The 26,796-nt window shown below is 39.7% G+C and overlaps 1 protein-coding gene across 2 annotated transcripts in view; it reads right to left on the reverse strand.

Moving 5' to 3' along the window:
- The window catches only part of LOC135712718 (calpain-A-like), a 111,962-nt gene extending 91,001 nt beyond the window's left edge, over positions 1–20,961 (reverse strand). Inside the window, exon 1 of one of the 2 annotated variants that reach the window (XM_065235737.1) lies at positions 19,844–20,961. In XM_065235737.1, coding sequence (XP_065091809.1) covers positions 19,844–20,290 — 447 coding nt within the window. In that variant the 5' untranslated portion in view covers positions 20,291–20,961. The remainder of the gene's footprint in view (positions 1–19,843) is intronic. The other variant, XM_065235739.1, reaches the window with a different exon arrangement.
- Positions 20,962–26,796: the final 5,835 nt, after the last annotated feature.

Below are 26,796 nucleotides of genomic sequence, written 5' to 3' on the forward strand. Positions count from 1 at the left end.
AGATCCTGTTGATGTTTTCATCTGTTTCCCGGCTGAAATCACCATGTCGCTGTGGATGGTGAATGGAGAACCAAACACCGACGTACGAGGGACATTACTCGTGGCAGCAGCAATTTCCTGAGCATCAAGAACTTCGTCTGAAAAAACGCTGCTGAATTGTGTGCGAAACATATTGGCGATATCTGCGACGGAGTTGGCATCAGTAACGCCATCAGTCATATTGGACGGCAATCCCGTTTCTTTCCGTTGCTCGTTCACATATCGCCAGAATTCCTTAGGATTAGCTTTGAGACGACTCTGCAAGTGAGACTGATGTGCGTTGTACAAGCTTGCATTGAGATCTCTGTACTCGTTGTTGGCGCGGACATTCATTTATTTCATTTAATTCATTAGTGCCGTTGATTGAAAATTTTCAAACCAAAGCTAAAGGGTGATACGGTCAAAATTTGGTCAATATCAACTTGACGTATTTCTTTCAATTTTGCATTTAAAAAACCTGAACACCCCTCATTTTGAAGGTGTGTGTGTGTAAAATGTTGCTCCTATTTTGATTTTGGAATTCACTCTTCAGTTGTCAAAATGCCGTCCAACCAAGAAGAGCAGCGTATCAAAATTTTGCTCGCGCATCGCGAAAATCCGAGCTACTCGCACGCAAAGTTGGCAAAATCGCTAAAAGTTGCCAAATCAACCGTTACAAATGTAATTAAAGTGTTTGGGGAACGTTTGTCGACAGCCAGGAAGTCTGGATCGGGGGGAAATCGAAAACCGGAAGCCGCTGAGACGACAAAGAGAGTTGCCGGTAGTTTCAAGCGAAACCCTAACCTCTCTCTCCGAGATGCCGCAAATAAGCTGGGTGTATCGTCTACAACCGTGCATCGAGCCAAAAAACGAGCCGAACTATCGACTTACAAGAAGGTAGTGACTCCAAATCGCGATGATAAACAAAATACGACGGCCAAAGCGCGATCCCGGAGGCTGTACACGACGATGCTGACGAAGTTTGACTGCGTGGTAATGGACGACGAAACCTACGTCAAAGCCGACTACAAGCAGCTTCCGGGACAGGAGTTTTATACGGCAAAAGGAAGGGGAAAGGTAGCAGATGTTTTCAAGCACATGAAACTGTCAAAGTTCGCAAAGAAATATCTGGTTTGGCAAGCCATCTGTACCTGTGGCTTGAAAAGCAGCATTTTCATAGCTTCCGGGACTGTCAACCAAGAAATTTACGTGAAAGAGTGTTTGAATAAACGTCTGCTGCCTTTCCTGAAGAAACACGGTTGTTCCGTACTGTTTTGGCCGGATTTGGCATCTTGCCATTACGGTAAAAAGGCCATGGAGTGGTACGCCGCCAACAACGTGCAGGTGGTTCCTAAGGACAAGAACCCTCCCAACACGCCAGAGCTCCGCCCAATTGAGAAATACTGGGCTATTGTCAAGCGGAACCTAAAGAAGACCAAAAAAACTGCTAAGGGCGAGCAGCAGTTCAAGGCAAACTGGCTTTCTGCGGCGAAGAAGGTGGACAAGGTGGCTGTACAAAATCTGATGGCAGGGGTCAAGCGTAAGGCCCGGCAATTCGGATTTGGAAAAGCGGAAGCCTAACTGAATATTTTTCCTGAATTTTATACTAATTGAACTTGAAAAAGAAATTTAATTTTTTAAATAAACGATTTCACCGATTTACACGCGTTTTCCCTTGACCAAATTTTGACCGTATCACCCTTTAGGCCCTACTGCTTGAGGCAGGGTCAATGATTTGATTTGAATTTATTTGACGTTGCGAAAAGGCTTAGCAAAGGGCGTACCATTTCTGATGAAAAGCACAATAGCTTAACAAAAAGGGCCTATCCATTGTAATATTCACAAAAAGACTTATTAAATTAAATTGTAAACGATTTTCTTATATTTTAGAAAGCTGTGCGCATATTTCGGATATTGTATACTGAGATACAGTTACTACTGTTATTGTGAACAATATAAATGCCTAAAATACACTGGAGTCGCTTTTTACGCGGTTTTTTAACACGGTTTTTTTACGCGGATTTCAGAATCTACGCGGTTTATCGATCGTTACACACTGGAGTCGCTTTTTACGCGGTTTTTTTTAACGCAGATTTCGGAATTTACGTGGTTTTTTACGCGGATTCCGGAATTTACGCGGTTTTTTACGCGGATTCCGGAATTTAAGCGGGACGTATCACCCGCGTAAAAAGCGACTCCAGTGTACTTCAGGTATTCTTTTCTGGTTTGGTTACGTTTTGGACATAGGACCATTTCAAATGTTACTCTAGAATTGCCCAAATAACCATCAAGTCCAAAAGTTCGACATTAGTTTAAAAAAAAATCAAGAAGAAAACTCAAGATTTACTGCTTTCTCTTACATAACTTTGATACATACATGTTAAGTCCTTCCGTAGCTTTTTCGGTGTTCAAAACGAACTCCTGCCCAGAAATTGGGCAGAAATTGACAAAACTGCGACTAAATTGAATATCTTCTTCTCGGCTGACAAACGGTTTCAGACAACATGTTATACATATTCAGCCATTCCATAACAAAACGATATAGTGGCTCGCAGAATTTCGTAAAAATTGGTAGTTTGATTACTTATTGCAAAATATTAGGCCCTTATTTCAGGCATAACATGTGATTACGGCACAAAAGCATTCGTAAACAAACTTTCTAAGGCCCTTTACACGCAAATCAAAGTACGCACACGCAAACCAATACCACTTTCGGAAAGGTGATAGTTGCCCCTATCCGATGATGTTGTTGGTTTGCGTGGGCGTACTTTGGATCGCGTGTAAAGGGCCTTAGAAAGTTTGTTTTTGGAATCAAAAACATTGTATTGTTTTTGGAATCAAAAATAATATTCTATTCTATTGATTAATTGATCTTAGTTGGTTAATTAATGGCATCAAGAAATGTGCAAAATGTTGCGATGCACTCAATTATCAATTTGCCCGTAGATCGAATCAAAAGTAAAAGTCATGTGAAATGCTAGCTTTTAGCAAGGGTTGCAAGATAATTTAGGCACAAATCCCTGCTGCCGAATTGTATTTTGTTTTCTCCGCCCATCTCTCTATCTGAGTATTTCTAGTGGAAATCGAATTTAGATAGGGTTAACTACCCCATTTCCGGCCTATTAAGCATAACCCGCACTTAGTCTTTCTTAATCTAGTTCAGTGTAGCACCAAACGGATTGTTATTATTACTGATGGCTTCCAAATTTATTTACCTTTCCGTACGTACCGTAAGATTTGAAATCGAGAAACCAATCGTTGAGATATTGTCAAAAGTCCAACACTGCTTCTTGACGCCAAACTACGGATTTTAAACTTGGCCTAACGCATTGAAATGCAATTGAAACGCCATTGAATTTACTTCGGCCTATCGGATGAAGATAAAAATTGATTCGGTCGGAGCGCGTCTTTTGTTTTTGGGAATAATGAGTGCAAACCTTCATACCACGCGTTCACATTGACTTCGTTCGGTAGCTTATTAACTAAAGTATCGTACCAAACGCATAATTGACTTGTTAACTCTGAAATCATGGATTTATTTGAAGTTTTCTGCTCGATATGCCCAAAATGGGCGATTAGGCCGAAGTAATTCTCTACCCTATTTAAAAAATGAAAATCTGAAAAAAAATTTAGCGGCCACATTATGCAACCCTCGATGCAACCAAATTAAAGCGACTTTTTCATATTAGGGGCGATTTACTTATTATGTCAGGCTAAATTGAGGAAAAATCAACCCCCCCCCCCTTTCCTTACGGTTTTCCTATACCTTATGCATTGCTTGTCACAAAATTATAAGCCCCCTTCCCCCTCGCCATCACCCCTTAGCACGATGATCGAGATTTGATTGCCAATTATGTTGACATTCGCATCAGCGCGCAAATGTCCAAATCCAAATCAAAACAAAAGCAACAGACGAGTCTTGCTATATTGAAATACAGTATTTACAGTAAAACTGTCAAATTTCGATTTTTTAATGAAACTTTTTTTAACTCAGTTTGCAATATGAGTTTAACTTGATGCCAAGTTTTGTTTTTTTGCGGTGCAGCCCATTTTTAGTAATCGAGCTTGGATTTCATCGTATTTTTCCTTTTTCTCTAACAATTCCATCTTTGGAAACATTGTTAGTCATTGAATAATTAAGTAATTCCAAAGTAATTCCTAAAATTATTCAAGTAATCCTAGTAATTTCGGTAATCGAGGGTAACAAAAGTAATTTCCAAGTAATAAAGTAATTTTAATTAATTGAAAAGTAATCAGAGTAATTTTCGGTAATCTGACTTGCACTGACCGGTAATTAACGCTGGTAGAAACCCCTTGATGGTCACAAAGGCAATGGGGTTGTTTAGGGGTATTGATGTTTTTGCATATTCGTAATCTACATTAAAAATTGAACCTTAATCCAAAATTTCATAAATTTTGGTGCACAGAAACTATGTTAAATTAGTGCGATTACATTTTCAAGCATCACCATTTTAGAGCCCCTCACCATAGAGCGAACTGTCATTTAATTGGTTCTAATGCAATCGAATGCAATTTATTGACAGTTTAAAACTTGGTTTACAAATCAAGATGAATGTCTATGGGATCGATAAAAATATATTTGTGCTCATAAAACGAAGCTCTTTCAGATGATGTATAAAAACAGGCACGTTTTTCAAAACTCAACAACCCAATTGTCCAAATAACAAAACACAGGATCCTTCATCTCATTCAAGATTTACTGCTTTCTCTTACATAACTTTGATACATACATGTTTAGTCCATCCGTAGCTAGATTTTTTTTTTTCAGAAGTGTGATAAAAATGAACTTCTACCCAGAAATTGGGCAGAAATTGACAAAACTGCGACTAAATTGATTATCTCGTCACAAAACGATTTCAGAAAAGATGTTATACACAGGTTTCTGCATTTTCGAAACAAAGAAAAGAAAATGAACTCTCCGCAGAATCGCTTCATTTCGAGCAATATCATTTTCGTGTAAGTCATCGTGTTTCTTGTTATCGAGTCACGATGAACATTCCTCTTTCCAAACATGACCGGACTATCACTTGTTTCGTTCGTCTAGTGCTTCAGTTCATTTCATTTGAAGCAAAGACTATTGGCGTTGACGGCACCGTCGAAAAATTTGCTCTTCCAGCAAATATAGACAGTTTCTTATGGGAATTTTCGGTGGAGTGAAAGGATAGTACAAAGTCCGCCATGTTTCACGCACAGTCTGACGTTTGCTTATGGATTTTCTCATAGGAGTAAAGAGCTACAGAGCCGCCGTCAACGCCAATTTTCGGAACTGAGACAACGCGTAGTTGCCGAAAATCGATATTCGATACCACTTTGGAATCCAATATGGCGGCCACCAAGGTTCAGAGAGTGTCAAATACCCTACAATATGGGTATTTTTGAAATGGGGACCACGTGTGAATGCCGAAAATCGATATTTGGCGTAATTTTGGAATCCAATATGGCGACCATCGGGTTTCACAAAATGTGTCAAATACCCTAAGATCTGGGTATTTTCGGAAGGAGGACGACGCGTAGATGCTGAAATTCTAAATTCGATGCCATTTGTAGGCTATTTGACACTTCATCTGAAATCGAAAGCCAGGCTTCTAGATGTCAGCCCGATTCCAAAAAACCTACATTGATCGGTATTTGACAGTATTTCACAGTTTTTCTGCCCCAAAGCCGCCCCCTTGAATGTAAAGACGGTGTGACATCAATTTTCGGCATGTAGGTCTCATCCCCATTCTGAAAATAACCATATTTTAGGATATTTGACACTTTTCCGCAAATCGGCGGATTACAAAATGGCGTCGTATATTTATTTCCGGCTTCTAGACGTCAACCTGATTCTAAAAAAACCGTTTGTATGGGTATTTGATATACTTTACAACTTTTTCTCAAACCACCATCATGGATTTCAAAATGGCGTCGGATATTTATTTCCAATCTCCAGACGTCACCCCGATTCCAAAAATAGCCATATTGCTGGGACGGCATCAGCATTTACCATTTTTCTGAAATAGGAAGCCGTCATACTGGATTTCAAAATGACGTCGGATATCGATTTACGGCCTCTAGAAGCCATTCCGATTCCAAAAATACCTATATTGATGGGTATTTGACAGTATTTCCCACTTAATCTGAAATCGAAAGCCGCCATCATGGATTTCAAAATGGCCTCGCATTTCGATCTGTAGACTTCATACCGATTACAAAAATAGCAATATTGATGTGTATTTGACTGTATTTCCACTTTTTCGTAAATCGGAAGCTGCCATCTTCGATTTCAAAATGGCGTTGGATTTCAATTTCCGTCCTCTAGACATCATCCCGATTCCCAAAATACCTACCGTGCCGATTCAAATTTCGGACACTTAAACTCGAATTTCGGACACTTTTAAAAGTTGATTATCTCGGTCGAATATGATCCACATGTCTTGTAAATTTTAAAATTTTTTGACTAGTGCCCTCCACGATCATCTAACATTATTACTTTGTTTCTAACTGGATGTAATATTTAATTAAAAATGAAAGTGTCCGAAATTTGAATCGGAACGGTATATTGATAAGTATTTGACAGCATTTCCCACTTTTTCTTAAACTGTAAGCTGCCATCTTGTATTTCAAAATGGCGACGCATTCATTTTTCGATCTCTAGGCGTCACCCCGATTCAAAAAATAACTATATTTATGAACCGAGTGAACAAGCAACAAAAGTCATAAAAACTGCACGAATTGGGATCGAACAGCTTCGCTTCAATGCAAAAGTAAGTTCATTTGACAATGATCGAAGAAATGAACACGAGTCAAACCAAAACAAACAGCATGAAAACTGTTCGAAAGTGGTTCTGATGATGTTGACGGGGATCTGCTCGAAGAGAAGACAGAATGACTTTCAATTGAAAGTGAAAGTTGACAGGTTCAACGTCGCTTGACGATTTTCGATTGAAAGTGACTTTGTGGGGCCCTGGTTATACATATTCAGTTCTTCCATTCTCAGAATTTCATAAAAATTGGTAGTTTGATTCCTTATCGCAAAATATTAGGCCCTAGGTGACCATTTCCATTTAGGGTGGTCCAAAATATCGTTATTTTCAATAATGACTTTTTTTTTAATGTACGGCTGGGCCGATTCCAAAGATCAAAGGTATCAAATTAAAGGTAATTCAAAATAAATATTATGAAAATATATTGAAAATTAGGATTTTATATTGAAAAACATTGATTTTATTAGTTTTTTATGGTTTGCAGACAGAAGGCGCAATATTTTTTTATATTTTCCCTTAAAAATTTAGGCGTTTTTTATACAATATTACAAAAAATTAGCAATGTGTTTTTTAGTTTTTGAGTTATATATATTTGAAGTAATCAAGTTTTGGTGTTTTGCTCAATACTCAACCTGTTAATTTTGCAATTAGCGATTTTAGCTGTCATGACCACTCACAATGAGTGAGGGCTCATCGTTATAGTGGAAGCAAATTGTCAGGTTTTATGTGTCATATACATACTTTACTTAATCTTCCTGCATCTTGCAAATAAAAAAATATCATTATAATATCTCATAGTTGCATAATTCCGAATAATAATATTTTATCTGTCTTGAGCAATTGCAAGCCTGCTTTTAAGAAACCTTTTATCAACCTTTCTGAAAACTTGGCTATTGATACAACAACTATTTATTGATATAGTTTTGTAGTATAGCAATCAATTTAATTTGAATGAAGTTTGAGCAATTTTAGTAAAACACTTATTATTTGACTTTCTTTCACAAACTGAAGCATTGAATCAGTTGATTTATTTCTCGTCTGTAGTAGGAACATTCATCTTTGAAACGGTTCAATATAAACTAAAATCCGTTGAGCCATACAGCCTGAGGGTGTATATGGGTGTGTTATTAATTTTCAGTAATATAACTAAAGTAAGATGTAAAACTTTGTTGGTCAATAAAGGCATTTCCTATTTAACTTGGAACTCGGTTGATTCCGGCCCTCTATCTCGGCAGGAAAAGTCTCCGGCCAATGAGACCACCACCAATCGATTTAGCAGAATTTTTCCTTTAATAATACAGCAATTCTATAGCAAAACGATATAGTGGTTCTCAGAATTTCGTAAAAATTGTAGTTTTGATCGGCTGTTGCGTTTCATATTTCACCGCCTGTAGTTCTTAAGAGTCTGAATGAAATGTGGCTAGATCACGTTAAACACAAGTAAATGCTTTCAGAATTTAGTTAAGATATCATATTGAAAAATGTTTTAATTGTTAGTCAAAAAATGTAATGTTGCAGTGAAATACTTTAAATCGTTTTAAATCTAAATGTTCCCTCATTTCACATCCATTGAACCATTCTGAACGGCCATCCCGTTATGGTTATATCACAGCATTGCTAATAATGTTTAAATCTATATCTTTTCCGGTACCATGGATTCAACAAAGTAAAAGTGAAAGGAGGGCAGTAAAATAAAGCACATGCGATACGACAATGGAGTGATGCTTGTTAAGCTAATACCCGGAGATTGTAACCCTCGTCTAGGGTGACAATTGATAACCCACCCTTTTAACGTGTTTACCATGAGCGTGTGCCTTGTCTATTATGATTTGTTTTTGTTTTGGTCACACGCTCGGCAACACACTCACCACTGCTTTATTGGTAAATATTCTAATTTGTTGTTTTCATAGTAGATTTTATTCGTGTAGGCTTGTTTTTAGGATTAGAATGTAGCGTAAAAATTATCGTTTTGAATTGTCTCGCGTCTAGAATAAAGATGGGTCCCGTTTCTCCTCCCGCTGCAAAAGAAGGCGGAAAACATTAGCAGCATGACAGTCGAGCGCGGTTGCAGGAGAACGATGGCGGTTTGGTGATTGTTCGTTATTGTCCATGAAGGGGAGTACAGAGGAGAAAGTTACGAACCACGGTTGGAATACGACACGTTTTATTTGCCCCGTCCGTTTTAGTGGAAACGAGAAGTTTGAGTGCCGTTTTTCGTGACGTGTGTCCGCTGGAGGGATAATTACCAGCATCGTCGCGTGGAAGTGACGTAGTTTCGCCGAAAAGTGCCGTGGTTAGTGTGCTGCATAAGCGAAGGGTGCCGGATCGCTGCCAAGGGAAGCTGAGCGTAAAGGATTCTTTCGATTCCCGGCTAACCACCAAGAATCCCCGAATATCCACCGTCCTCACTGCGGTGGATCAGCCAGTAGAGCCAGTCTCACCACCGCAGTTAAGAGCCAAGAAGAGATGAAGCAGGCCGAACCGAAGGAGTGTTCGTCTGGGTAGTCCACTGCGGTGACTACCGGGACCATCTACGGTTGGTTGGTTCGGTGATTCGTCACCATCGTCGTCGAGGGGGAGGGGGGTCCGATAAAGGAGCCTCGCTCATCCCCCCGCTAAAAAAAGCCAAGGACCGCTGCTAGGCAGCTAGAAGTGTGAAAGGAGACACTCGGCACAGACCGTGTCCTGAGCCGACATGACGTGAACAAGCAGCAACCGCCGCCGCTATCGTCGAAGGGCCCCACCGAGTGACACCGAGGAGAAAAAGGGAAAGGTCAAAGTAGAATAGACGTAGTACACAGATAAAAATTCTGAATTTTAATTGTGATGTAAACATTGAAACACGTAGACTTGCATTTAATTTCACGCAACCGAGCAACTTGCAAACAATGTTGTTTACAAAGATGGGCTTTTGTATACAATATTTGCTACATAGCATGAAATGTGTCAGAACTTTACATGATATATAATGTAAACGTATATGATTTGTGACGCTCCATTTATGTGCATCATATTGAACAGAAATTTACACTACTTTTTCAAACTGTGTAAATTTCATATTTCTTTCTCTTTTTCTTATCAATCCATCCAAATCCGAACGTCTTTGGGGGAAGTACTCTGCTCGTAGGTCGATTCAAAATTGATTAAATAGAAGAAGTGCTCAGCTGTAAGCATTATTCAAAATAGCTCTTTTACTTTATTTTTTAATATATTTAAGGCTCTGAACCATTTGGTGGATTATTTTAACTTTTGGTTGAAATTTGACAGATGGAAAGTTATCGATTAATCCTGCTATCCGAGCGTGGTTACTTCTGACAGACAAGAAGTTAAATGTTGACAACCTTGGCCAAGTTCTTCTCGAAAACCGATCGATTGACAGCACAGGAATTTTCGAACATAGAAAATAACTTTCGAAATGTCACTTTTAACCAAGAGTTAAATTTACCTCGGCAAATGGTTCACAGCCTAAATGGTTTTGACTAGAGAGGGTCTAGTATAAGAGAGAAGCGGATTAAAAAAACTGCCTTGCAACCTATGCCTTGATAAATTTTAACAACGCTGCCAATGCAATCAAGATAGGCGCTGCTCGATTGGCTCTGGCTTTGACAGTTTGTTCAACTCAAATCCACCCAGTCCGCTCCTCTCTTATACTAGACCCTCTCTAGTTTTGATGTATTTTTTTTTACGATAGTCATCAACTGAAAACCTTCCAAATATATATATATATAAAAAACATGATTCAGATTGTACAGTTTGGGAAGTTTCAGAATTTGAAATAATTTTTCAATTTTGATAAATATTACAAAAACTACAGCTGGGTGCTTCTTGTTCAGTAATTTTTTTCAATTATCGGGGGACGGGAGGGTCCATCAGCGCCCCCGATTGAAGTGATTTGAATGGGGAGAGTGGGATTTCCTACTCCATGTTGCTAAAATTTCGTGGATTGAGGGTGGGCTCTTCTCCCCGACTATTGGAATATCCTTCTAAAATGTGGCTTGATTTGGGTGCTGGATCAAGGTCATATAATTCTGGAAGGAGATTCTCTATCACTCCCGTGGATATCGCCAGTGCTGTAAATTCTCAAAATCATTTGAACATTTTTGATGAAAATGAGAAAAGTAGCTATTCGCTATCAAAGGGGACCTTCTCCGAATGGATGATATCAGTTGCTTAGTCATTTAAAGAAGGCATGGATCATTCTCATTTGAGAAACGCTATATATCATTCAATTGAGTGTAACCTACACACAAACGGAGCTCTGATCGACATTCCGGCAAAAAAGCGTAGCCAATCCGACACCAACCTGACTTCTATCAAACCCCAACCCGATGTTGACCCGACATAAACTCAAAATTGACCCGACAACAACACGATATTGGGTCGACATCGACCTTAAATTAGCCTTACATTGATCCGACATCGGGTTGACTTGTCTGTTCGGGACCATTTTGCTGGATTTCTTCCATACTCCACTGTCGTATATCAAATTATACTGAGTGACTCAATTGACAGTGACAATGAGCTTCGAATGAGAAAGGGGCTCATCAAATTATGGTCATGTGAGAATTCGTTTACACAGAATTGATTGAATGGTTGTATTGGTTCATCTTCAATCGAATGATATGAAAATTTACAGCACTGGTCTTTGCTTACGGGTCCACCCATCTTTTTTGGCCCTTTACACAGGAGCAGAGCTGGTAAATATCACGGCCGTCATTTGACGATGAGAAAACAGGCCTTCTCACTATCACGAGACGAAACTACCTATCATCAACATTTCTAACTGATTTAGATGAATTTAAGCAAACAACCGTATGTAATCAATAGAGAGAATATATTATTAAGATTTCCTCGGTACAAGTAACTTTAATAACATTAAATGAACTAGAAATTGTGATGATTACAACACTGACACGTTTTGTCATGACAAAAAATTCGATGAGATTTTGACGAAAATCTCTATCATCGTTTTCTCATCCAATGATAGTAACAAAAATATCTCTGTAAGGCTCTGAACCATTTGGTGGATTTTTTTTAACTTTTGGTTAAAATTTGACCGATGGAAAGTTATCGATTAACCCTGCTATCCGAGCGTGGTTACTTCTGACAGACAAGAAGATAAATTTTGACAACTATGGCTGAGTTCTTCTTGAAAACCGGTCGATCGACAGCACAGGGATTTTCGAACATAGAGAATAACTTTCGAAATGTAACTTTTAACCACGAGTTAAATTAAACTCGGCAAATGGTTCACAGCCTAAATATCGCGTGAGATCTTTCATTGAAAATTACATTTGCCAGCCCTGCACAGGAGTATGATGAGTACGACCAGAAAACAAATGCAGGCACCTTGTTACAATAGGTGGTAGTCTATTATCATCATCATCGCACACAAGTTTTATCTTTACTACAAGCATCTTACATATAAATATTATTATAAAGACTCATAGCTTCACAATTTCAAAAAGTAGCATTTTAGCTGTAATGAGCAATTGCAAGTATGCTAAAAAGATACAGCTTGACATTTTCGAAGAGTTTAAAAATCAGGAAGTGATATAGTTTTTTTCCGGTACTGTACTCCTCTGTTGTTGTTCTCTCTTGTTTTAGATTTTATGCTTAAGAAATTGTATGATCCTATATCTAGAAGAGTCATCCAGTTATTAAAATTAAATATTCTTGGCACGGAGAAATTTCCAAGATTAGGTTCCACGCCAACAGACGTATCGATTTTATTTTCCCTCTCTGGATTCAATGAAACTTCACATAATTGTTCCAATTTTTCAAAATGCCGTATTCGACATTTTTCAATAAATCATAGCACGAAAACGGCCCATCTGAACTTACTGATTGAAATACACAAATTTTCGTAAAAACAATAGAAAGCTGTTTAATACGTCAATAACAAAATAAAAGGAAATTCTAATATGTCTTAAGTTATGTTCAATTGAAAGCATATAAAAAAGATAACTTGTCTTAAATGGACACAACGAACACTTCAAAATTGACCAAAAGCGCAGAACATAAAATTTAAGTATAGTGTTTGATCTTTTTTTTTTCTCGCAATATTTACGTAATTTGTGCATATATAATGATTTTATGGAATAATGTGTTTTGCCTAAAAAACAATAAAAATTTTCTGTGAGATAGTGTTCAAAATTTTTACAAAAAGTTTATGTTCAACGATTTTGGTCAATTTTGAAGTGTCCGCTGTGCCCATTTCATAAAAGCCTTTTTGATAAGCTTTCAAATAAACACAGGTTTTAAAATCCTTTAATGTATGAGCTAGGCAAAGGAGTGTGCGTTTGACTAGTGCTGTCGCATCAATGGCTCTTCGCTCAATTTCAATTTCTGTTCAATTTTCATACTGCCATACTCTAGCGAAAGTATCAATCTATCCTCTTATTTATTTATTTATTTATTTATTTATTTATTTACATTATGGTCAACAGGTAAAATATTCACCCCAATGACAGTGACAGTGACAATGACAGTATACTTACAGTATACTTAGACATATAGACAAATAAACATAAAATTGCAAATTGCACTTATTTCTAAAACGGGAAACATTGAAGTCAAATACATTGTAACATCTGTTAAAGATGCGACACATCCTCCGCATGGCCTATTCCATCCGTAGTTGGTTCGTGAAAGGCGGTTGTTCAGGAAAGCATGCGATCGTAGACTACGCCGGCGGGTATTGATGTCGATACTACTCAGTAGTGTAGAACAATCAACGTTTCCCTCAAGAACATCACCTACGAAGCTTGCCATTGCTACGTTACGTTTCGCATCCAAAAGCTCTAAGTTGATAAGCATACAACGGCTTTCATAGCTTGGTGAAAATGCCTCAAAGCATACCGGATGAACTTCCGTTGAATAGCTTCAATACGCATGGTTTCATTTTGGTAGTATGGAGACCACACGACCGTCGAATACTCCAAAATAGGTCGCACCAACGAACAGTATAATGCTTTTAGGCAGTATACAGTTTTGAATTTTTTGGCGAAGCGGAATATGGACCCGAGTTGTGAGGAAGCTTTGGATCCTTGAAGCTGAGCGTGGAGTCGATCAGTATTCCCATATCCTTGATAGTTGATTCATGTTTCAAAGTAATGCCCGTCAGGGTGTACTCATGGTGAAGAAGCGAACGCTTGCGTCCAAAGGAAATTACAGAGCTTTTCGAGACATTCAGTGACATGCGATTAATACGACACCACTCAGCGAAGACTTCCAATTGTTGCTGCAAGAAAATGGCATCACTAGGTTCTTTTATCACGAAGTAGAGTTTCAAGTCGTCCGCATACGATAGTTTAAGGCATTTCAGGATGGTATTGACATCATTCATGTACAACAGAAACAGAAATGGCCCAAGATGGCTACCTTGGGGAACGCTGGATGTCACGGGGAAGGATAAAGAAACATAGCCTCCAATCTTGACAGACATGTTTCGACCAGTCAGGTAGGAGTAGAGCCAAGTAAGCAGGCCATCGTGAACACCTATCCTGTCGTATTTAGCCAACGCAATGTCATGGTTCATTTTGTCAAAAGCTGCGGAGAGGTCTGTGTAGATGGCATCTACTTGATGGCCACGTTCTACTTCATGAATGATGAACGAAGTGAACGTAACTAAATTGGTCGTCGTGGAACGCTTAGGCATGAAGCCATGCTGATCCGTCGAGATACAAATTTTCGAGTATAATTAACTCAAAAAGTTTAGAGGTAGCACTTAACGAAAGTATTCCACGGTAGTTTGAAATAGTCCTTTTGCAACCTTTCTTGTGGATAGGGAAGAGGAAAGACTCTTTCCAGTTAGCTGGGTAAACCCCAGACATAGAGATTGTCAAGCAACGTTTGAGGACTAACGACGGTACGCCATCTGGACCGGAACCCGTTTAAGTTTTTTTGCTGCTTCCCGGATGAAATAACCATTTCGCTGCTGATAGAAAATGGATGGCTGGAGAAGGTTGAGGGAGAGACGTTACTAGACGAAGCAATTACATCCTGAGTGCTGAGTCGTTCGTCGTTGAAAACACTGCTGAATTTGTGTGCTAATAAATCATGACACTAAAGCTTCATGTTGATATTAGTATAGCATTTCCTCCCAAATAAAACTTATTAATTTTGCTTTCAGAGCGTCATAACCAGCGATTGCACGATTCATGAGCGCTCACTCTGAGTGAACGTTCACGAATCATAAAATCGCTGATTGTGTTTTATATGTCAAACAAATACTTGTCAACCTCATCTTGTAACTTACAAGTACAACACTTTAAACTAATATATGGAAATTGAAATCTAGAAATGCAGCATTTATTAACAGTCATAATACCATACCTGCATAATGCGTGACGATGCCGTGAACAAGCTCGCTTTAGTGCAACGAGACAAGCGTATTGTTTAACAGCATAGTTCTAGTTTTATTATGATGTTTTTTACGACTGAAACCGGAAGAGTCCTGCAACTTCTCCTGGAAGTTAAGGTTCTACAAAGAGTAATTAAATTTGTATTCGTCTTCTTTTTGAAACATTCTTCAATCATTGGTTTACACATACATTCTCATTTTATTAATGCAAAAATTTAACACTGGTATTTTATGATTTTAGAACGAAAACTTCCTGGGTAAAACATATTCACTGTATTTACTTACTTGTGTTCTTCGAAGTGTAGCACAATAACACACAATCGAATACACAAAATCCAAAACAACTGCTACTCAAAACTCTTGGTGAACAAAATTGAACACCAAGAAAACCACTTCAACTTTACTGCTTTGCCGGCAATAGAAAAGTATCATTGAAAAAGCGTTTCCAGATATATTGCCTCTAGCAATGGATTTAAGTTTATTAAAACAAGCAATTGTGAAGTTTGACTCATTAATATAGATGAGTGGATGTATTTAATGGTGAATAAATATCAGAAACTGAGTAAATAAAACAAAAACGACCATTTTAGACATTTAACTGGTCCAATTTAAAAAGCCACAGAAGATTGAATTCAACACTAACAGGGTTCAGAGTTGGTTGGAAATGCTAATATGAAGCTTTAGTGTGATAATTTATTAGCTAGAGAATGATCTTTAGAAGAGGGTAGGTGGATAGTTCCGTTAGAGTACGGCAGTATGAAAATTGAATAGAAGTTGAAAATGAGCGAAGGGCCATTAATGCGACAGTTTTTAAAGATCGACGCACATCTTTGCCTAACCCGTACGATGTACGCGGAGACTTGAAGTATGTCTCCAAGTCTACAGGCAAAAATTTGCGTCCCTTTTTTTGCTCATAAACTGACTGCGGCTGTGGAATAGTTCTAGCGACGTTTCCATCACTACCTAAAGCCCCACGTTGCGAGAGCATTTCCAGTCGATGGTGTGTTATAATGCAATTCTTCTTTCCCCAACTATTGTGTTGCTCCTCTCGTCATGACCAACGTGATCATCTCAGAGAGAAAGCAGTAGGGTGGTTGTTGCGTGCTGTACCATCATCAGCATTGTTGACGGCTACTCCCGCCTTGAGTTGTTACATTCAAAGTGTTTTTATGTTACTTCATACGCGAAGTTAGCGATTTTCAGAGTTGGTTGGAAATGCTAACATGAAGCTTTAGTGTGATAATTTATTAGCTAGAGAATGATCTTTAGAAGAGAGTAGGTGGCAGATGGGTTGATGGCAGCAGTGCACGTAGCCTGGTATTCGCTTTCCCGCTAAGGGGTGTAAACAAACTTCCATACAGTGAAGTCTGACAGTGTGAACGTTTTGTCTGCTACATTCTTATGCACTAGATAGTGTGACATCACATTTGCTGTTGTATTGAAATGAAGGAAGAGAAGCGATGGTTAAATTTTCCTCACCATACCAGTTGATATTTATGAAACATGGGCAGTTTTGGCGCGGGGACATGCACTTCCTATGAATTTTACCCATACATTTAGAAAATGATGATCGAAGAATATTTCAAAAAGAAGTAAACAAATTATTGACCCTTTGTAGAACCTTAACCAATTCTAACGAATTAATTTAAAAGTTCCTTCCGAGTACCCCGAAACAGACATGCCCAGGAAATGCCTGCCGTCTTCTTCTGGAAGTTTCTCCAAACTATTTCTAAAAGTTTCTTCAGACTTGCCCCGGAAATTTCTTCCGTCTTGGATGTCGTAGGTCTGTCAGCTTCCTCTAGAAGTTTCTTCTAACTTTCTCTTGAAACTTTTTCTGGCTGCTCTGGAAGGTCTTTCCAACCTCTCCAAAAAGTTTCCATCAGTTCTTCACAGAGTTGATTTCCCGGTAATGATTTTTTTTTTTAGAGTTTTGCCGGATATAATTTAGCATGCTTTTTTAACAGTTTCCTCTTTAAATCAAAATAGCTTCGATAGAATTTGGTAAACTTAGTGGAAATTAATTCCCAGGATGTCACTGGTACTTCAACAATACATATAATTGGTTGAAATTAACTCAGCTATAACTTTTCCGAAGAATGTATACCTTAATTTCTTCAAATAAAAAAGTTAGATTTTTGAGTTTAATGATAATAAGAACCACCCTAGAATTCATTGTCATTAAAATGAGGGCCTAACAAAAAGGAACAACTTTGTAGAAGAAACTTTTAGTCTAAAGTTTCAATTCAGGCTCAAAACATATCCTTCCACCTAAATTTGCATTCTAAACCACTGTGCACTGTGCCAAATACATACTTTTCAACCTCTTATTATATCTTACATCTATAAAAGATAATTTAAAATCTAATGATTTCATAATTCCGATAAACAATGTTAAACATTGTGAGTAGAAGTAGCCTGAGTGTAAGTATCTTAATAATTCTAATTAATTGAAAAAATGGATAAAACTGAGTTCTCCAAAAAATGGAAGATTTCAAACTTCAACTGTTTTACTGGATTCGTCCAAAAAAACTGCAAGAATCCAAATTAAACTGGGATGTTGGCATCACTGCCAGTGAGTTTGCAGCACCTATTTGAATCAATATATGGTGATCCTCTTGATAAGTTAATGCTTACTTGGCATGATATAATCGGAAACCACTAGATGTCTGTGAAACGTTATTTTGACATACAAGATCAATGTCAAATATAAGAGGTCTGCCATGAAAAATGATTCAATTTGAAAGGACCGCAGATGACGAAACTGAAAAAAAAATACGAGTACTGACCGGTTGGTTCAGCTGTTGAGATTCCGGTAAAAAATTACCGACCACAATATATTCTGAGTGCGTACATAACATAATCAACGAATCATCATGGACAAATCGTCGCTGTTGAGTAAACTATGATGGGCAGTACGCTCAACAGATGGCGGTAGTGTGTAAACGTCAAACGCATGGGAATTGACTACATAGATGGCGGAACTACCGACTATGAAACATTTAAATTTACCGTTTATTGTACGTTTGATTAATAACTTGCGAGAGTTAGGTCTGTTTGTCTGTGCTATAATCATCAATACAAGATATAATCTATCACTTCGTGATTAGTATTTGCGTTGACGAGAGTGCTGTTTTTCACCCCTATTCCCTATTTCGATTGAAAATTATTTCCCAGTTTTTCACCGTTAGAATTTTTTTCCTTGATTTGTTTTCCGTCGATCTTGTCTTCCGTACTGAATAACAATGCTATCGACGCCAGGAAGGTAGCTCCCACACCTGGACCCTACCTTTCGCCCATCAACTAATGGACCGGGGACCAACGGCTTTACTTCCCCGAAGGAAGGCGTGATCAGACATTTTATGCCTCAGAAAATTCAAACGGCGCCACCCAGGTCTATTGGAGTAAAAGGCAATCACGCTTACCACTACATTACCGGCACCCCTTCCGTTAAAATTATGATGAAATCAATTAAAAAAACAAAAACAAGATTTGTTTTACTTATCATTTACACGGAAGCATTTTTCCACACCACATGTCATGACGAATCCAAGTAACAATTCAGCATACGCGAAATATTTTTGGGAAAAACCGTGAACTTCACACCAAATACCAGCCAGATGATCACCATTTCGAATGATGACTCATCCATTAGGTACCTATTCAGCGTCGTGCGTGGCGATTGATTTTTCGTTTTCTTCTGAACACGACGGTGCCAGACAGCAAAGGAAAATTAACTCGGTTAGGCTTGTAAATATAAATAAACAACACAAAGTCTGCACCGCATCTGGCTTTCCACATACCAACAAAGAGCAGACGTCCTGGATTTAAAATGGTGCAAAAAGAAAAATCGTATAATTGGCGTTAAGGGTATTCGCGGGAAGTATTGTGATAAATGGTAAGCAAGTCATCTTAAAATTTGTCCACTACGTGCCCCATCTTCAAACTGAGCACCAGTAGAACGTGGGCCTCAGATAGCTTAGTCAGTAAAGGCACTTCCCTGGACATAGAGTATCATTGTGATTTTAACACACAATATACAATTTCATGCATTGGTTGATCTAGAAAGCTCTCAATTAATAACTCTAGAACTGCATCTCACGAGGCCTCCCTTAACTCAGGCGGTAAAGGCGCAGCTACAAAGCAACACCATGCTGGAGGTGGCTGGGTTTGATTCCCGATCCGGGCTAGGAATTTTTCGGGTTGAAAAATTTCTTGACTTCCTTGGGCATAGAGTGTAATTGTACTTTCCACACAATCATACTAATGCAAAAATGGTACAGGCATCGAAAGCTCTCAACTAATAACTGTGGAAGTTCATCTTCAATACTAAGTGGAATGCTCGCAATAAGCTAATATGCGATAAGCAATAAGCTTGAAATGCGACGAAGAAGAAAAAGAGCTGCATGTATAACACTAAGTTGAGAGTCGAGAACGCCTGAGAACGTTTACAAATTTACAAACTATAACAAATGAGTTTTAATTTGAAGATAATTAAATGAATCTCAAACTCCATTTCAAGTGAGTCCAATCTCCACATCCAAGTTAATGGCAGATTCCCCACAAACCCCCCCCCCCCCTCAATATAACCTAATTAGTCACCGCACAATAAATTCGATCCCATTTCCCCACATGTGGCCAAGACCGTTCCTAGTGCAATAACAAAAATAAATTCCCTAACTACGTCAATACTCACACTGCTAAACATTCCCTCCACTATGGGTATGGAAACCGCTTGGAACGGAAATTCCTTAACGGTGGCCGAGTCATCTGAAGATTCAGAACCACCCGGCATGGGCATCGGCATCGATGGCATCTGAGGAGCGCTGTAATCGGAGTCCGGAGTTGGCATCGGCATACCACCTCCTCCGTAGCTTGCGAATCCCATCGTCGGATATGGAAGGCTGGGAGCGGCAGGAGCTGGGGCATAACCGCCGGGCGATGGCTGAACAACTCCAGGAGCAAACCCATATGACAGAGAGTGACCGGAAATTGAAGGATTCAAACTGGAATAACCGGACGAATCCGGCGTTGGCATTTGCATGGGATACGAAGGTTGGTTTAGAGCTGCTGGGTTAACCCAACCGAACCCGTTGGCATTCCAGTTGCGTGGATAGTTGTAATTTTCGTTGAAAAACGACATTTTGATATTAAGCCCGTATTTGGCAACGTGAAGGATTACTTGTTCTTAACGTACGAAACACCCGACGACGACGACGACGACGACGACCGTAACGACGACGCACGACGAAACACGCGACTAGACACGCGGAGCGAAATGACCTTTCTCAAGCGCGAATATATTGCAGCTGCAATTGTCCGGTTGTACAGGACACTGGATCGATCTGTAGACTCTCTTGAGCAATTCACAAGATTTCTCGTTAAAAATAGCACTGTCGATGACACACTTCACTAACAACGCTTATCAATCTTTTATCACTAGCGTGTAAACAGAAAACATCTGTTGAGGTCACTCGTCCGTCAAAAACAAGGGTCGAACTGAATTTCACCAGAGTTTTACACGTCCCAATCCACGGACGGTTCGTGTCAAACTGATTCTTCGGATTCACAACGCTTTCCACGAAAATCAGCAGTTTTGCACAAACCAATTTCTCTCCGGTCTATTTATAAACATTCACTGCGATTCATGCATGGGACCTAGTGCCGCACCTTTCTATTTCATCTGTTTACTTGATTTTGTTTTGACTACGCACTGTTTTGTACTGCTTACATTAACTAAACTGCTAATAAACTTTAACTTTACTTATTTTGGCACTACATCTATCGTCTTTTTCCGAAGGTCCCAAAGCACGACTTCCAGATGTTTACCTTACGACCGAAAACGCAGAACTGATTGACCAACCAAACAAATTGATGCGAAATATTCAAGGTTGGCTACGGCCGAACGATGACAATTGAGCCGAACGCTCCCGAAAAGGGGCACGTTCACGCAGTTCTGTTGCAGTGGTGTGTGGTTACACATCGGTATCGCAAACTGCTCCGTTGGATAAGATGTCTAGAAGTATTGGTGCCACCCCAACCAGGTGAACACGGGAACCACGTGAATGAATCAAACTGATATTTATTAACTTTATCAATTTCGTCGAGTATCAGACAAAGCGCGCGACTGTTAATTCGTTGAGTAAATACTTAGCAGTTCTTAGGTTGTCTAAATACCTAACAGTTGTACACCCACGTTGGATGCCATTTCCAAGTGGATCCACTCAGACGGATATTTAAAATTTTATGCAAAATATGAAACCCAGCGGCCATCGGGAATCCCAAATGATTAATTTACATTCAAGAGTGTATAACTTTCATATATGAAGGTCGTAATTTCCCATGGAAAGGTGAATAAATTTAGAAGTCATCTTTGACAGAAATATTCCATTTTTTGTTCAAACCCGTTCAATAAAGAGGGGTAAGAAATTAGGTCGTTGACACTTTTAAGCAAGGTTAGCATTTTCGGAAAGAATTAATTTGAATCTTTGTGCTAAAACCAAATATGGGTCATTCCATCTCACGTGACCGAGCAATTGCATCGACCCTTTGAACCGATTTGAACCAAAATTGTTGGGTCTACTTTTTTAGGTTAAAACTAAAAAAATCAAAGATTTGTGTCAATTGGCCTCTCCCGGCCCAAAAGACTGCCCCCCATTTTTGATGATTGTTAATGAACACCAATTTCCATTTTTACATTTTTACACTTAATCACGGCTTCCCTGTTCGGTATTTTTTTACAGTAACTGTAAATTACAAAAATTCCGAATATTCAGCTGTTCTAAATAAAACTACTGATGTTCAGTAGCTTTTGCGACAAACTATTGAGTACGGTAATAGCATAGAGGTAATATCAAGTACTGTATTTTCCATAAAATAACAGCTTTACGGTGAAAGAGTAAGGCTGCGATACATTTAGTGAATTTTCACTTAAATTTGACAATTCGAAAATAAATATTAATTTTCGAAGATCCCTCGGCTGTTGATCTTCCGATTTTCGAGAAGGTGTTTGCATTATCAATTATGTTTTACTGAACAGTCATCAAACGTAATTCCAAAATTGATGATCTCACCAATAAGTCAACCTGCTTGCGTCATTCTCTTACGTTTCACATCGCGCACTTGACCTCGGAAATCTCTGTGTGATAACAGAAAACCTTTGTCAAAATAAGTGAAACATCTGGAAGCTAACGCAGAAGTGCAGAAACTGCCACGAAATTGGACATCACTTCCAGATGTTTCACTGATTTTGAAGCTAAAACCGAGGGGGACGACTCTATCTACGATGCAGAAAAGATTCTGTTTTGCTGTGGCTAGCTGCATGGTGAGTAGATAGAAGGAAGATTTTGAAGATTTCCTGCAAAAAGATGAAGTACGATGCAAGTAGATGCAAGAAATGAAAGATGATTTTTGAGATTTAGATGTGTCGCCCCCTTCGGCTAAAACGTTCAATAATATTGAATGAAGAATTAAATTGGGTTGTTAGTGGAATGCTTAAATAAAACAGCGAAAATGGTTATCTTCCATTTAATTCCACTTAATTAATTTTGGTATCCATGACAGATACGTATTTCGACTACATCGGACTTCATCGGTGTCATTCCCACTAAAGACTTATCAAAAACCTAACCCCCTTAAGTACTCATCCCCTACACCCCCTACTCGCGGGGGGGAAAAATGCGGTTTTAGAGCAAATTGTAAACAATTTCGGTCGCTGTCCCATACAAAAATCCAACATGGCTGAATCACGAATTTGACACATTAGAACACCTACACAGAAATTCAAAACAACCCAAAATTAAGTTCTTTTCACTCATCTCCCATGTTCCGTACGATAAGCCAAATTTGGGTAAACCGGCTCAAAGTAGTTTGCATTTAAGCACGGCAAAAAAAATTACCTATCGCTAAGTTATTTTCAATTTTTTTCTACCCAAAATTAAGTTCAATTAACTCAAATTTGGGTATATCGCATATTACTCAATTTTGGCTTCTCGTACGGAACTAGACGGTTGAGTCGAATCTTTCGTTCTATTTTTGACAACAATAGCGAGAGGAAATAAAACGGGCAGAGGTCAAGTAACTCAAATTTGAGTTTAAAAAACCCAAGCGGTGGGTAGTTTTGTTTTTCTGTGTATATGTAGCCACCTTGGAGAAAAGGAGACAAACTAGTCAAAAGTAAGTAAAAGTGAACTTTCCGTTGGGTACTTTTTTCTTACCGTGTAGGTAAAAGGGGGTTAGGTTTTTGATAAGTCTTTAGTGGGAATGACACTGATGAAGACTGCACATTGTAGTCGAAATACGTTTCTGTCAAGGATACCAAAATAATTAAGTGGATTTAAATGGAAGATAACGTTTTTATTTAAGCATTCTGCGATTTCCAAGTACGAGGTGGCCTCTCAACGGCTAGCAAACCCATCGACTTCGTCCGTAAGCAGTTTTTGAGTTTCTCCGGACACGAACAACCTGAGGATCAACCACGATTTCACCTGGCAGGAGCTTCAGTTCGCGCTTAGTAGAAGCAACGGGAAATCAGCCGGCCCAGACGAGATCGGCTACCCACTGCTCAAGAACCTGCCTACCCCGGGTAAAGTAAAAATGCTGGAACTCTTCAACCAGCTATGGCAGACAGACTCGTATCCAGAGCATTGGAGGGAGAGCTTGGTTATCCCCATCCCTAAAGCAAACGAGCCGACACGGGACGTGGCGAAGTTCCGTCCCATTGCGCTTACCTGCTGCATGGCAAAGGTGTTCGAGCGGATGGTCAACCGACGCCTGAAGCAGTTTCTTGAGTCTAGCGGCCTTCTAGACCATCGCACAGTGGGGCAGCGAAGCCATTCGTGTGGCCAAAACCTCTAGCGCCGTTGGTTTGCTTTCTACAGCAATACAATGTTCTACAAAGTTGCTCAATACTAAAAGCGCCATCTTTTGAAGGTTTCATATTAGTTCATTTTTACGCCACATAGGTGGCGCTTGAGTCTATCTTTTGAACGGAGCATCCTAGCCGAATGGTTTTTGAGGCAAAGTTGTGTAGTTTGAAGTGTTGAGAAATTTTGTCCACTACATCAAAACTCTATGACTCATATTAAGCGAGATATCGGGCAATTAGGAAAACTAACCTCTAAAATTGCGTTTTTTCCTTTTTTTCACCTCTATACGTCAAATGTATATGTTTTATACTCTGATAATTATCAAAATGGTTTGACTCATCCAATAAATACCCATTACTTTATATAGGGTAAACGCTCCTATAGTTGCGGTACGTTAGAAGCGTTAGGTTCCTATAGTTGTGTATTGAGTCTCCATGCACAACTATAGGAACCTAACGCTTCTAACGTACCGCAACTATAGGAGCGTTTCCCCTATCATGCTTTATTATAAAGTTATTAACATAAATGTCTCAAAAAAGTGATGTATAAAAATGTCAATTACTCACACATGCATATTCTCTGACATTTAGTGACTCCAACACGGTAAGCATATTCCCTGGGATTTAGTGACTCCAAGCATATGTTACACAACAGCGTTACGCAATCACTATACTCGTAGTGTTGGCAACACGGCATTCGTTCGCCGCCTATCGAGTCCAAGCCGACTGCAATGCAGCAGCAGCTCACTCCTCATCTTTCGTATTCAGGACGTCAACGGAGTAAGTCGTCTTCATCGGTCGGGGGCGATTCTTCCCAACGGAAAGTCGAATCCACAAAATGGCGATCCTGCCAGACCTTTTTCGTTGCCGAGAGACGAAAAAAAAGGGTTAATTTCCTGGCACTTCTTGTCCACTGTGGAAGAATTGCCCCCATTGTTTTTTCGAAAGTGAAGTGAAGTGAAATAATTGAAATCGCAAATTGTGTTATTTCTTTTTTTTTCCTACGTTTTCTACGCGAGTGTTTTAGCCAGAATTTTGTGCAGTATGTGTGTGTGTGCAACAGATTTGGCTACCGTTGAGCTTGGTTTTCCAAGAATGGCGTGTTATAGTGCAGAATGTTTTGCTGTTGGATGGCTCAGGCAATCCAATGCAAATGGCGCACTGATGAACTTGCCAGATTTCACGCGATGTCGTTGTTTTGCTGTCGTGCGGCTCTTAGGAGTCGCAGCGCAAATTTCAGATTGCAGCGGAACGAAAATGTGTACCACAGTGCAGGTTGTTTTGCTCTTGAATGGTTTAGGCTATTCAATGCAAATGGCGCACTGACGAATACGCTAGTTTCAATGGCGATGTTGTTGTTTTGCTGTCGTGCGGCTCTCAGGGGCCGCTGCGCAAATGTCACATCGCAGCGGAGCGAAATCCGAGACACAGTGCAGGGTGTTTTGCTGTCGAATGGTTTTTGCCATCTATCGCAAATGGCGCACTGACGGTGCCGATGAATTTGGCGGCGATGTTGTTGTTTTGTTGTCGTGCGGCTCTTAGGAGTCGCTGCACAAATGTCACATCGCATTTGGTGGTTGTGTTGCACAGTGTTTGATGTCAAATTTCATACTGTTGGAGTAGCTCAATCGTGTTGTTTCGCTGTCGTTGTGCGAATGTCACACCTTTCATTGCTGGAGATTGTGTATCATGAGCAAATACGCACTGATATAGCTCTTCTACTGTTTGTCTGATGAACTTGTGTCTTCGCATGAGACTGATGAAATACTTTACTGCAATTTTTTTTTGCGCGACAGGTTCCACCGCGACAATGTCAGAGGCCGGACAGTATGTTCGAGCTCATCCGAGTGATGACAGTGAGTACTCATCAGGCGAATACGATGAGGAACGTTCAGCATGTCCGTTGGATTCAACAAAGCCAAACGAAGACATCCATGTGACAGCGGAGCTCAGCCATCCAGAACAACCTGACAAAGAAAATGCTCAGGATTCGAGCAATACGGAGAGAGTTAGTACGACAATGAACGACAGGGTCCTCCGTCTCGAAAATGCCATAGTACGGCTATCGGAAGTAGTAATAGAGAAGCATTTCCCAGAGGTTGCGAAAGCTAACAACAGCTCATGGACCGCCGATGAGCCCATAAAGGAGAAGAGCGAACCCGCACACATCCGATGGGACCATGTGCCGACATTCCCAAAGGACGTGCCAGCCTCCAAACTCTGGGAGACTTGGCGTCGCTACATGGAGACCTTCGAGATCGCTGCTTCTTTCAGCAACGCTACAGATCCCGCGCAGAGAGCAAAGCTTTTGTACCTAGCTATGGGAGATGACCTGCAAGCTATGGTACGAGCTGCGCAACTACGTCCGAATCTACAAGATCCGGAGTGCTTCAAGAAGCTTGTGCAAAACATCGACGAGTATTTCAAGTCCCTAGCCGATCCAGCCGCAGAACATGATGCTTTCTTAAGCTTGAGTCAACAGCAAGGGGAGTCAGTCGTCCGTTTCCATGCGCGTTTGATGGAGAAGGTGCGACTGTGTGACTACCATCTGGATGATCAGATGCAGTTCGTTCGTTCGCAACTTCTGAAGGGTATGAGGAATCAAGACATCGCGAGGGCTGCACGAACCTACGGCCACGACACTGCATATGTCGTACAAGCTGCTACGAGACACGAGGCTTTTGAAGCAGGCTTTCAATCCGGACCATCGACTTCATCGGGAGCTCCAGCGGTGCAGGCGATTGAACGAAATCACCATAAACGAAGGAACTACAGTGCGTCAC

Source organism: Ochlerotatus camptorhynchus, unplaced genomic scaffold (genome assembly GCF_037179485.1).
Source record: "Ochlerotatus camptorhynchus isolate MF236.1 unplaced genomic scaffold, CSIRO-AGI_Acam_v1.1 ptg000503l, whole genome shotgun sequence".
Lineage (NCBI taxonomy): Eukaryota > Metazoa > Arthropoda > Insecta > Diptera > Culicidae > Ochlerotatus > Ochlerotatus camptorhynchus.